Below are 14389 nucleotides of genomic sequence, written 5' to 3'. Positions count from 1 at the left end.
GTACCTTGTATTGGTAATGACAATGATTGATCATGAAGCGGAGGTACTGTCTGGATGCCGGATTGACCGGTATGTGAGTGTAAGCCTCTTTGAGATCGAGGGAGCATAGCCAGTCGCCCTGATTGAGAAGAGAGTAAAGAGTGGCCAGAGAAAGCATCCTGAATTTTTCTTTGACCAAGCATTTGTTGAGATCGCGAAGATCTAAAATGGGTCTGAGATCTCCTGTTTTTTTGGGGACTAGAAAGTAACGGGAGTAGAATCCCTGCCCCTTCTGATCTAGAGGAACTTCCTCTATGGCGTTCAGAAGGAGGAGGGATTGAACCTCCTGAAGAAGGAGGGAAGACTGAGGAGTGTTCAAAGCAGACTCTTTTGGTAGACTTTGGGCAGGAAGCGTCTGAAAGTTGAGAGAGTAGCCGTGGTGGATGATGTTGAGGACCCATTGATCCGAGGTGATGATTTCCCAACGGCTGAGGAAAAAAGTAAGATGGCCACCTATAGGTTGAGGTAGGTGGGTAGATGTTAGGAAGCTGGCTATGCCCTGGAGAACTAAGTCAAAAGGGCTGTGTGGATTTTTGCTGTGGAGGTGGCTTCGCAGGCTGCTGTTGTGGGGGCCTAGGGGTCTGTCGTTGTTGCTGACGTTGACGCCTAGGTTGTTGGGGAGCTGATGGCAAGGGACGAGCCACATAACGGCATTGATAGGCCGACTGTTGTCTGAAAGGCCGCGTCGGTGGAGTCTTCTTTTTTGTTTTTAGCAGAGTAACCCATCTAGTCTCATGGGCGGAGAGCTTTTGGGTGGTAGAGTCCATGGATTCTCCAAAGAGTTCATCCCCCAGGCATGGTGCATTAGCCAACCGATCTTGATGGTTGACATCAAGCTCCGACACTCTGAGCCAAGCAAGGCGACGCATACCCACAGACATGGCCGTTGCTCTGGTGGTAAGTTCGAATGTGTCATTAATTGATCGAACCATAAACTTATGGAGTTGGAAAAGAGAGGACGAGCAGTGGTGAAAAGCCTGTCGTTTTCATTCAGGAAGGTACTTTTCAAAGGAAGCCATGGTGGTGAGAAGATGCTTGAGATAGAAAGAGAAATGAAAAGCATAATTACCAGATCTATTAGCTAGCATTGCATTCTGGTATAGCCGTTTACCAAACTTGTCCATGGCTTTACCTTCCCTGCCAGGAGGGACAGAAGCGTATACACTAGCTCCGGCAGACTTCTTAAGCGTAGATTCCACAAGAAGGGATTCATGTGGAAGCTGCGGCTTATCAAATCCAGGGATAGGAATCACTTTATACAAAGAATCCAATTTACGAGGGGCTCCTGGGATGGTCAAAGGAGTCTCCAGATTCTTATAAAAGGTTTCCCTCAAGATATCATGGAGGGGTAGTTTGAGAAATTCCTTTGGAGGCTGGTCAAAATCCAGTGCATCAAGAAAGGCTTTGGATTTTTTAGACTCAGCCTCCAAAGGAATAGAAAGGGATTCACACATATCTTTCAGGAAGGAAGTGAAAGATGTGGAATCTTGTTTGGCGGATGGATCAGGGGCAGTAGGACCATCCTCATCCGAGGAACACTCACCCTCAGAAAGAAAAGGCTCTTCGGAGTCACCCCACAGATCAGGGTCCCTAATATGGGAGCTACGGTCTCGAGACTCCGGAGTGGAGGGTTCCAGGTGTCGGGATTTGCATGCCGACTTACCTGACCTCATAGACACGGTACCGGGAGATGTTACAGGCTGCAACGGTGCCGAAGTCTGAACAGCCTGGTGTTGAGCTCTCGGTTCCGGTGCGAGGACTGGCATAGAGACTGATGAAGCGGAGTGAACCGGTACCGACAAAGTGGACGCAGACAAGAGGCTGCTCCACTGCCGGTACCGGTGGCTCAGACCGGACCGGGACTGGAAGGCTCAGTGTCAAGAGAGTAGGAAGGAGCTGTTGTAACTCCTTGAGCTGCTCCTTGAGCTGCTCCTTGAGCTGCACCTGCAGGACGGCTGCAATGCGCTCGTCCAGAGAAGGCACTGGTACCGCCTTTTTCTTCTGCGGTACCTGCGGTGCCGCTCGACGCCCCGAGGATGAGGAGCCCGAGGTCGAGGGACTCACCTCAATTGGGGCGGAGCGCTTCCGTGGGCGCCTCGAGGTCGGCAGGACTGGGCTCGCTGCTACTGAGACCGGAGGACGCTCCAACGGGGAAGGCTTCTTAGCCGGCTTACCTGAGGGATGCGACGCCGGCGCGGAATTGCGCGGTGTCGACGAGGTGGGTGACGACTGACACGGTGCCGGTGTCGCAGGATCAGACATCTCGGCACCAAATAATAACCGCTGTTGAATCTGACGGTTTTTTAGAGTTCTCTTTTTTAAAGTCGCACAGCGGGTGCAGGTAGACGCTTGATGGTCAGGACCAAGACACTGTAGACACCAGTTGTGCGGGTCAGTGAGTGAAACTGGTCGTGCACACCGCTGGCACTTCTTAAACCCGGGTTGAGGGGGCATGAAGGTAAAAACGGCTTCTGCCAAATCGAAGGCCGAGGCCTCGATGGTGGCAACAGGCCCCGCTGGGGCGAAACCGAAAGAATTGAAAAAAAAAAAAAAAAGATTTTTTTTTTTTTAAAGAAAAGAAAATGAAGGAAACAATATTTCCTTAAGGGTTTACGCGAGCGGGAAGGCGTGAGGAAAAAAATTTTCAACAGCCGTTGAAAAGTGCGTCTTCTTAGCACCGCGGAAACTAAGAAACTGGGGACCGCGCGCATCTGTCGGGCGGGAGGGCACTCGCGCATGCGTGGTGCGGCCTACTAGAACTTTCCAAGTTCTTAGAGTGCAATCACTCTAAAATTGTCCGTACCGGGGCTCCGTCGGTGCCGTCACCCATCAGTCAAGAATATGCTGCCTGCTTGTCCTAGGATAATACTTTTTTACAAGGGTGGCTTAAATATTACTGGAACACTGCTTAAGTGTCAACCCTTAAAAAAGGAAGTCATTGAGCATTGGAAAAAGAATTAATAAAAATAGTGCACATTTAATTTTCCCCACACCAAATTTCCCCATCCCGCCCGGCTACTTTTTCATGGCACCCGGCTGGAAAAAATTTCTGGGGAGAACACTGCATACTGCTCTAGACACCTCTAGTGGCAGAAGGGCATGCTATATCCAGTTCGTCTGTGCTGTTCACATTCCCCAAACTTTTGGGTAGCACCTCATATAGCAGTGATACGAAACCTCATCACAAAAGCTTAAATCAACTGAAGTATGCTAAAGAAAAATGTGATAAGCCTGAAACTTTGGGTGAAAAGTGCTCTAGACCACTGTTCTTCAACTGTCGGTCCGCAGGAAATTTCTGCCGGTCCACGCAGGGCTGGCAAGATTAAAATGACCATAGGTCCGTTTTCAGACCTCCTGTCCTGTTGTCCCGAAGCTGTGCTCGGGAACAACGGGACAGGCAATCATTTCCTGTCCCTCCCTCCTTCCTTTCCCCGGGTCCTTTTCTCTTACCGCCCTGCCGCTACTGCTAAAGCCGACAGGAAGTCTTCTTTCCGACGTCAATTCTGACATTGGAGAGGACGTTCTGGGCCAGCCAGGCAGCGATTGGCTGGCCCAGAACGTCCTCTCCAATGTCAGAATTGACGCCGGAAAGAAGACTTCCTGTCGGCTTTAGCAACAGCAGCAGGGCGGTAAGAGCAGGGGAAAGGAAGGAGGGAGGCTTTTTTTTTTTTTTTTGCGGGGCAGGGAGAGAAGGTGGTAGGCTGGCTTTGGCCAGGGAGGGAGGGAGTGAGGTAGACAGGCAGGCTGGCTTTGGGGGTGGGGAGGGGGGGGACAAAGTGTGGAAGGCAGTGAGAGGGACATGGGAAGGAGGCACTAAAGACATGGGAAGGAGGCACTGGGGGCACTAAGGAATAGAAAGGAACAATTCTTGGGCCTGAGTGCAGAAAGAAAGAAATGAAAAAAGGATACACAGATAGAAGAAAACGCAAACAGAGACTCATGAAATCACCAGACAACAAAGGCAGGAAAAATGATTTTATTTTCAATTTAGTGATCAAAACGTGTTAGTTTTGAGAATTTATATCTGCTGTTTATATTTTGCTCTATATTTGTCTATTTTTCTATAGTTACTGAGGTGACTGAGCTCACGGAGATGGGGCGGAAACGGGGTTTTTAAATTTTAGTCCTAGTAGTTTGCCGGTCCACAAAATAATTTTTTTTATTTCTGCCGGTCCACGGGTGTAAAAAGGTTGAAAAACACTGCTCTAGACCAGTGGTTCCCAACCCTGTCCTGGAGGACCACCAGGCCAGTCGGGTTTTTGGAATAGCCCTAATGAATAAGCATGAGAGATTTGCATGGAGGTGACAGGCATGCAAATCTGCCCCATGCATATTCATTAGGGCCATCCCCAAAACGTGACTGGCCTGGTAGTCCTCCAGGACAGGGTTGGGAACCACTGCTCTAGACAGATGAAAAGTCAATCAATTCAGCAACACCCACCCAAGATACATTTGGAGATAAAGGATGAAGAATCTGAAGAAAAAAAAAATACCTTGCTAATTGTTAAATACAGCAGTGGATTTTTGCAAACTTGGGTCTGTGTGGCAACCAGTGGAAGAAGAAATAGTTTGCATGTTGAAGAAATGACTTCAATTAAATATCAACAACCTACAAATCAATATATCCCACAGTTAGTGAAGAAACTGAAGTGGAAGGAACCTGGATCATCCATGAAGTACTTATGGAAAAGTTAAAGAGCGCCTTTACAGTTCCCAGACTTAAATGCTACTGAAATTGTGAAAGCTCAAATATGCAATGAAGAGTAGGAAAGTACCGAAAGAACAGAAAGATCCTTAGCTAATCACAAAAACATTTGGAATCTGCCAAAGGAGTACTGACTAAAAAGGTGTCCAAATCTTTACAATCTTATTTTCAAATCTGTTAGATCAGTAAATAATTATGCATTAAAACTGCCACTACACAGAAGTGGTGTCAGCTTATTTCACTCAGTTCAACTTGTACACAGATTCCAAGTATTGTTTTAAAAGGATCTGTTCCTTCACATGCCCCTTAAAAAGGGAGTTCATCCCACTGTTAAGTGACAAAAGAATCTGAAAGCTTTCAATATGGTGAGTAGTAAGGGAGCGACATCAGTCCAGCCTGCCGTTTCAGATATCATCTTTAGCCAAAGCAGCATGTATTTCTTCTACTTTAAACTCAAAATTTAACCAGAGGAGTATATTTCATATATGCACAAAATTAAACAGTAGGGGGACAATTCTCAATTGTATACCTTGGTGCAGCTGCAGGTTAATGAATCCCTGAAGCATGAGCATACTTCCACTCTGAACTATGAATCTTTATGAAAGCAAGTTTTCATAAAGCTCTTTTAGCTGAGCAAATAAGTACAGGTGCACATACATACATGGTGGCATTTGGAAATTGTCCTCCCTATGTCCAATTCAATAAGGAATGGCAAAGTTGCTTACTTGGAGAGGGAAGGGGGGAGCAAAAGCTTAAGGTTCACTTAGGGTGTCTAATACTACACCACATCTGCCCATAGAAGATACTGGTGCTATAAGAGGTGGAAACACGAAGCACTACCTTTCAGCCCCACTAGGGCTGCATCATTTCACAGATGCTGTCTGAACATGCTAAGTCTCTACGATTTCCAATGCCTCCCACTTAGATTTTGCCAATGGGAATGAGAACGGGGAAAGAAGAAGTCATCTCTAAAGACCCCACACAGCAGGACTGCCCAATTCCGGTCCACAAGATTTACTGGCAGGCCAGGTTTTCAGGATATCCATAATGCATATTCATTGTGGATATCCTGAAAACCTGGCCTGCCAGTAGATCTCAAGGACCGGAATTGGGCAGCCCTGCCCCACAGCAAAGGCCACACTGCCTGTCATTCATACTTCTATCTTGCTTATTTTAGGTGCATTTTTGCAAGCATTTGCCCACTCACCTCTCGTTTGATGGGTTCACCTTCACAATGGATAACTGTGTCTGGAGCCACAATGCAGTAAGGGCTTGGATCCGTCTCCACCACTTTAAATTCTACTGCACGCATTCCTCCACGAACCAAGAATATGTCCCCTAGAACAGTCCAGTGCCAGACCATCAGTGTCAAAATCTTGGATTCATTTGGAGTCCCAAGCCAGCACCCGAGATACATTTTATGTCATTTTCAGGGGAAGTGTAATGACTAAACATTTGAGGCTGTGAAGACCAGAGCTGAGAATTGCTGGCTTAGTGCTAAACACAGCTTGCTGTTAGTGAGAAGATTACAGAGAAAAAACTAATATGCAGGGGCTTAAAATCATAAAGACAAGGTGGGGGGGGGGGGGGGGGGAAATCCACCAAACCCTCTCCAGAAAGGAAGGGGAATAACTCCACAGTATTTGGCAAAGTAATTTTGATTCAGAGAAACATTCCCACAACCTACACAAAGCAGTAACTCTCAAACCCTCTCTCAAAAAGAGCAAATTAGGAGGTCAAAAAAACTGGACTTAGGGATATTTGGAGTATTGAGATTGGTCAGACAATTTCTGAATCTCAATGGCCACGATTTTGGTCCTGGAGATTAAGGTCTACAAAGTCAGCATCTATGAGTCAAACATGGTTGTTTTTGTTACATAGAGTATTATGGACCCCTACGCGCCTGCAAAAGATAGATAGTACTAGATCCAATAGATGCTGGCATTGTAGAATAGAAGTAGGGACGTTAGATCATTTAATTTTTTTCTGTCCCTGTGTAAATGCCTTTTGGAAATTAATTTGGCCCCAAATTAATAAGTTACTAAAAAATCATGTAGGACTCTCATATGATACCATATTATTTGGTACTGCAATGAGAACTCAAGAGTCAGATTTCAGCAAATAATAACAAACTTCTATTAATATTGACAGGGGTCGCCATACAACAAATTACTCAAAATTGGAAGGATTATACCAAATTAAATTATACATTCTGGTGGAACTCTGTCTGTCATATATACAAAATGGAAAAAGTGTTAGCGTTACAAGGGAATCTTCACAATTTTAAGAAAATTTGGGAACCACTGACTAATTATTCTAATGATCAGATTTCTTAGCACATTGACAGTAGGTATATAGGGGTGGGTTGGGATTTGTATATTTTTTGGAAATAGGAATTGGGGGAAAAAGGGGAGGGATTTATTATTTATGATATGATGTATTGAATGTAGTTACAAATGTCATGTAATAATTAATTATATTATCTATGATTCAATTGCTGTAAGAATGAAAAATTAATAAATAAAATTAAAAAAAAAAAAAGAAAAGCAGAGGAGCCAAGTACATTAAAGAACATCTTATGTCAAGCTACTTAGAAATCCTTGTTCTCAATCCACCTGCTGGGACTACAGGTAACACTGAAGTTACAGGACAGCAATTACTGACCATAGTGCTACGTAAAACTGCTTCATGCTGAGTACACTGATTAAACAGCGGACAGGAAGCACAAAGGCCCTGATTCTCCAAAAGTGCGTCCCGATTTTAGGCAGCTGTAGACGTCCTACAGCTGTCTAATCAGCCAATCGGGATGCACTTTTTTTAAAAAAAATGCTCCCCAGGCAGGCCTGAAGGCGCCTCCGGGAGCCTAGGGAGACCCGCAAGATGCCTAAGCTCGCCTACAGGCCTTAGGCGAACTTAGGCGGCCCTACGCGTTTCCCTAGTAGAGGAAGAGACGCTTAAAATGTAGGCCAGCAAAATGCTGGTCTACATTGTAAGTAGACGCGGCCGCTATACTGATCGCGGCAAGGGATCTCCCTGCTGCAATAAAGTATAGCAGCCGCCTGTCCCATCACCGACAGGAGGATGCCTAACTCCTCCTGTTGGAACCCCGAACCCCGGAACCCCCCCCCCCCCAAACTTGTAATCGCCGACAGGAGGATGCCCAACTCCTCCTGTCAGAACCCCGAACCCCGGAACCCCCTCCCCCCCAAACTCGTAATCGCCGAAAGGAGGATGCCCAACTCCTCCTGTCGGAACCCGGAACCCCCTCCCCCCCCCAAACTCGTAATCGCCGACAGGAGGATGCCCAACTCCTCCTGTCGGAACCCCGGAATCCCCTCCCCCCCCAAACTCGTAATTGCCGACAGGAGGATGCCCAACTCCTCCTGCCGGAAAGCCCAACAACCCCCCGCCCCAACTAATCTCCCTCCCCCAACTAACCTTTCAATGTTGGTCAGCTGGACGGGTCTTGCTGCCGTCCAGCCGACGAGTCTGCCTCGTGGAAATGAGACGGCACGCCCCTTCCCGGCCCATCCCCGCTAAATCTAAGGCCTGATTGGCCCAGGTTGTAGAAGCCTGGACCAATCAGGCCTTAGGCATAGCGGGTCCGCCCATCCCCACTAATCCTAAGGCCTGATTGGCCAAGGTGCCTAGCCTGGGCCAATCAGGCCTTAGATTTAGCGGGGATGGGCCGGGAAGGGGCGTGCCGTCTCATTTCCACGAGGCAGACCCGTCGGCTGGACGGCAGCAAGACCCGTCCAGCTGACCAACATTGAAAGGTTAGTTGGGGGAGGGAGATTAGTTGGGGCGGGGGGTCGTTGGGCTTTCCGGCAGGAGGAGTTGGGCATCCTCCTGTCGGCGATTACGAGTTTGAGGGGGAGGGGGTTCCGGGGTTCCGACAGGAGGAGTTGGGCATCCTCCTGTCGGCGATTACGAGTTTGGGGGGGAGGGGGTTCCGACAGGAGGAGTTGGGCATCCTCCTGTCGGTGATTACGAGTTTGGGGGTGGAGGGGGCTCCGGGGTTCCGACAGGAGGAGTTGGGCATCCTCCTGTCGGCAAATACGAGTTTGGGGGGGAGGGGGCTCGGGGTTCCAACAGGAGGAGTTAGGCATTCTCCTGTCGGTGATGGGACAGGCGGCCGCAACAACCGCGGCCGCTATACATATTGCAGCAGGAAGATCCCTTGCTACCATAAGTATAGCGGCCGCGTCTAATTTAACCCGATTCTCTAAAGACGCCGGTTACAGAATCGGCGTTTAGTATAGGATGCCTCTCCCGGGCGGCCTGCCTGGGGAGCATTTTTTTAAAAAAAACGTGCATCCCGATTGGCTGATTAGACAGCTGTAGGACGTCTACAGCTGCCTAAAATCGGGACGCACTTTTGGAGAATCAGGGCCAAACTGTAGTACAATCAGTGAAAGGGGTGGAAGCAGTTCAGACATGTCCTGTTTCATTAGTCTACAGTATAATCTCGTTATAACAGACTCGGATGAGTCCCGGTCGTACGCCTTTATAAACATCGCATATAGTGGACTCGCATACAACAAACTTTCAGATATAACGGACAACCAATTTGGTCCCCAGAGCCACTTTTAGCTGTAGTTTTGTTCGGATATAATGGACATGCAGACTCCACCTACAAGGCGCGTGGCATGCCAATGATACAGTATCAAAATGCAGCCCAAAACAAAATGACAGAGTATTTTTCTTTCCAGTACAGTGTTCTGGTTTGCAATCATTTCGTGCCATACCAATGTTTTGCTGAGTTTTGTTCTTGATGTTGCCGATATGCTTGTGCAGTGACTGCTGTTCATCGATTGTACGTTGTTTCAAGTTGACCTAAATAAAGTTTTTAAAAAAGCAACTCTGGATATTACAGACTGTTTTTCCAGGTCCCTTGAAGTCCATTATAACGAGATTATACTATACTAATTTTCCTTACAAGTCTGGCCCTTGTAGACATCTGTCTGTTTGCTTCCTGGGTTCATGAGTAGGTCGTGATGGTAGATGAGAGATTTCTGGGGTATGAGCTCAAGAATTACAGCATTCTACCTGCTCATCTTTCTCATCCAGCTGCTGTTTGATGGGGAAGAAGCAGCACCGATTTTAAACGCTCTAAGCCAACTCAGACCCCCAGGTTGATTCATACTATGGAGGGACTTGTATTCTATCCTCCTTGGCTAGGAGAGTGGAGACTTACTGGACCAGTGTGAACAGGGTGTCAACAAGCCCCAGAGCTAGAACGGCACTCCTGTGACCCAGAAGTGAATGTCACACAGAGGAGAGAAATGGGCTTGTTGCGGTGTGCTTTAACAGGAAGTTTGCTCCAGAGGAAACAGACATGCTAGAATTATCCCTCCTGACACCAGGTTTGGAGAGAGCTTTTACAAGTGCATTTTGGTGCAGGTTTGCTCCCTCTCGGTGACGATTACCAGAGAAGAGTTATAGGTGACGGTTTAAGGTTCAATTTTACTCGATATGCTATATTCTAAATAAATGTACTCGGTTCACTATTTGGCTAAACTTCATCTGGGACTTGAAATACTCATAGATCACCAAATCTTCCCAGCATATCAAAACATATTCATAGTACTATCTTATAAACCACTGAATATTTTTCTAAAGTGTGTAGAATCCTCAGAGGGCTCACTTTCCTTTATTTAGAGTTCATAGAAGGATAATATGAACCAATATCTTCAATGGATCCTTTTTTTAATATATTTTTTAAATAAGAAAATGGTTGCTTTTAAAGCCGGGTGGTCCTAGAAGATAGATCCTGCTAGCACAAAGATGATCCAACAGACAGAACTCATTTGTGACTTCCAGATACTGAAGTAACACTGTTTACATCCAGGACTTGGGTCACTTCTTGGATCCAAAGGACGTGAAAGCAGGTAGTGTTACTTTCTAGTTGATGTGGAAACTTGAGACTACCTTGGACAAGAAAGAGGGGACTGTATGCAGTACTAGTCCATTCTCCAAAATCCTGAGGAAGGGTTCTCTGCAGGATAACACCTGCAGTTCTGAGACACTCATCATGCTGATAGGACCACCACCAGAAACACTGCCTTAACCATCAGCTCCATCAAGGATGCCTCTTCCAGAGGCTCACAGGCTGAGATTAAAACTCCACATAGAAAACAGCCGACATACTGGAGGGTGCAGATGTAATGCTCCCTTCAAGAAAACTCTCAACATATCTGGGTGAGAAGCCGATGTCATTTTCTTAGCCTGAGTTCTGAAGCACGATAGATCAGTTACTTGTATGTTGAGGAAGCCAATCACCATGCTTTTTGCAAGACCATCTTGAAGGAATGCTAGAACCAAAGAAATTGAGGCTGTGACTATCTTCTTTGCACACCAGTCCTGGAAGCATTTCCTCCTCATAGGCGGCCAATCTTGACTGCTTCTTGGCAATGATTACCTCCGAATAGCCTTTGTGCTCCAAGGCCGTTCATTTAAGAGCCATGTCGTAAGACCATAGCACTCTGGATCCTGTGTAACCCCAGGTGACAGGATAGTCTGAGACCCTGGTCCCTCTGTACACAAACCAGATCTGAATACCACAGTTGTCTCAGCAGGTTAGGAGCCAGCAGATTAATCATTCCCCTTAACGGTATCCATGACATCCTGTTTGTCTGTCTTGTCTGTTTCAATTGTGCCCCGGGTGCAACTGCATTCTCCTCAGAACTCTTCCTATCATGGGCTGTGGAAGGAACATGTACAGAAGCTCTTCCTGGGGCCAAAGCTGTACCATCCATATTCTGGCTTCATATTGATTTCCTTAATGTACTTTGCTCATTTCCTGTCTGATTGAGATCATAAATACTCCTCAAGTATTTATATAAAAAAACCAAACCAAACGCCCCCACACACACTACCATCCTCGGGATTATTTCCCTTCTACATACCTCTTCCTGTCACCTCATACCACATACAGAGACCTGTCACCTAAGGGGGGCTACAGGGCAACAAACATTATACTGACTTGAAAACAGCACTCATTTGCTTGTTCTCTATGTAAAAATATAGCTTTTGTGAAGCAACACAAAGTCTAAGCAAAATATCCCAAAAAGCTACATAATTTACACAGCAGCTATGTTCATACAGATATTACAAGTGTTACCATTTTGTAAAATATTTGACTTCAGGGAAGTGTAGTTAATATTCTTCTGCAATGAAGTCCATGAATTTATGTTAAGTTTATCATAAGAAAAAAATATTCAATTATATAATATTTGAATAGTATTTCTACAAGAAAAAGACAAAAATGGTCCATTTCCAAAATGGAGGTGTGTCCTAGTGATGAGAGCTGCTGCCTCAGCACCCTGTGGTTGTGGGTTTGATTTAAGCTCTGCTCTTCGTGACCCTAGGCAAGTTCCATAGCTGGATTATGAACCCACACAGACAGATAGGGAAAATACTTAATGACTACTATTTTAGAGTGTAAACCACCTTGGATGAATCTCTTCATAAAAAAGTAGTTAATAAATCTAAAAGAATAAAAATATTGTTTAATAAGGAAAATGCTAATGGGCTCACAAATCTCTCAAATTTCCTCTACCTCCCCTTTAATCCTATCCAAGAGGGCAGTACCTTTCCTGATCGGTCTGTAAGCTTCCAGGAAGTACGGCTTGAGGTACACCTCAAATAAATTGCCAGTGATCCCTTCAACTGTGTCATCCAATGGTAGCACATGAATCCGTTTCCCATACTTCACATCTGGGCAAGGCTGGATACTATAAAAAAAAATAAAAAGAAAAAGAAAGAAAGAAATGGCAGGCATTAGCTAAAGAACAAAGTACACTTCAATACTGCAAAATTCCTTCCCAAAGGGCTGTTTTTTATATGTCACCACTAAAGGCTCTTCCAGAAATATTGGAGAATCAACTCATTAAATGCCTGGGGGCCCATTCAAGTGGAAAAACAGAAGAGAAAGCTCAATTGAAAAGGTTCGTATTAACCTATTTTCACTCATCTAAACATCAACATGTCAGATGGCTGTACAGAACTAATAAAGCCAGCACTGAAGTATCTAGAAGTAAGCCTGAGCATAAATATAACATAATATACTTATAGACCACGTTACCAAAAAGATCTACGCGGTTTACAAAAGATTATACACATTAAACATAATCGTCTATTTGAATGAGTCAGGTATTTGGAGAAAAGATAGGATTTTAGCTGTTTTCTAAAATGTCTGTAAGAAACAGCTGTGAGCAACAATGATCGAAATTCTTTTTCATGAGAAGCTGCCTGAGATGCTACAGAGTGATTTAGGAATTTCTTGCTTTCACAACCTTTTACAGCAGGGAAATTGAACAGAGAATGAGTTTTTCCACTGCATTTGTGCGTAGCTAAGGAAAAACTATTAGCTGCAAATCCATTAAAGCAATCCTTTTCCCAGGCTGCCACAATTTTAAATCAGATTAGTTACCTACTGAGTTTATTTATCGAATTCAGTAAACTGTACATTACCAACCTGAGCAGTTTATTTTTTTTTAATATTTTATTTATAAAATTTCATTCTTACAATAATTTAATTTTACATAAACTTCAATTAATACATGAAAAATTGTGATTACAAGTAATTCATCTTATCACATAAAATATAACCCTCCCCTTTCTTCAGTTCTTAAATCCATATAATATACATTCCCACCCTTCCCCAATCTAATATATCCATTACTTTTTTTTTTTTTTTTTCATCTTTATTCCTTTTTATTTCTTTCAACAAGTGTATAATATTATTACAAGTAATTCACATCACTCACTTGACATTCTTAAGCAATATTATTACACATGTTTTAATTCCCTCCACCCACCTCCCATCCCCTCCCCTATCAACAAAATATTTTATCCAAACATATACATATTTAGACTCTCCCTCCCCCCCATTTTTACAAATTATCCCCTAAGGAAAAAGAATAACCCTTAATCATTACAATATTCAATTAATGGCCTCCACACCTCCTTAAACCTTTTAAAATATCCCCTCTGTACGGCAAGAAATCTTTCCATCTTATATAAATGACAAACTGAGTTCCACCAAAAACTACAATTCAATCTAGAACAGTCTTTCCAATTAGTCGTTATTTGTTGAATTCCCACTCCAGTAAGAATCATCAATAATTTGTTGTTTGCTGCAGATATCTGACTTTTGGCCCTCATACACATTCCAAAAATCACTGTGTCGTAGGATAATGCTACATGATTTTCCATCAATATATTAACTTGATCCCATATTGATATCCAAAATGCCTGAATACATGGACAATAAAATAAAAGATGGTCTAAAGTTCCAATTTCAATTTTACAATGCCAGCATCTATTAGACTTAGAGCAATCTAATTTTTGTAATCTAGTAGGGGTCCAGAATGCTCTATGCAACAAAAAGAAACAAGTTTGCCTAATAGATGCCGACATCGTACCTTTAATTCTCCATTACTAATGTGCTATGAAACCTGATCATTGGAATATCGAGTCAATGGTTCCCAAATTTTCTTAAAATTATGAATATTTCCCTGTTGTAATGCTATTGTTTTTTCCATTTTGTATATATGACAGACTGAATTCCACCAAAATGTATAGTTTAATTTGGTATAATCCTTCCAATTTTGAGTTATTTGTTGCATGGAGACCCCTGTC

The 14389-nt window shown here is 44.3% G+C and overlaps 1 protein-coding gene across 1 annotated transcript in view; it reads right to left on the bottom strand.

Moving 5' to 3' along the window:
- VCP (valosin containing protein) overlaps positions 1–14389 on the bottom strand; it is a 130486-nt gene that overhangs the window by 70208 nt on the left and 45889 nt on the right. The window contains exons 4-5 of the mRNA XM_033936365.1: positions 12338–12480; positions 5952–6082 (exon numbers count right to left, since the gene is read on the bottom strand). Of these exons, the coding sequence (XP_033792256.1) occupies positions 5952–6082; positions 12338–12480 (274 nt within the window). The remainder of the gene's footprint in view (positions 1–5951; positions 6083–12337; positions 12481–14389) is intronic.

The sequence above is a fragment of the Geotrypetes seraphini genome, chromosome 1 (assembly GCF_902459505.1).
Source record: "Geotrypetes seraphini chromosome 1, aGeoSer1.1, whole genome shotgun sequence".
Classification (NCBI taxonomy): domain Eukaryota; kingdom Metazoa; phylum Chordata; class Amphibia; order Gymnophiona; family Dermophiidae; genus Geotrypetes; species Geotrypetes seraphini.
The sequence above is the reverse complement of the archived record's forward strand: the minus strand, read 5'-3'. Positions and strand labels throughout refer to the sequence as shown.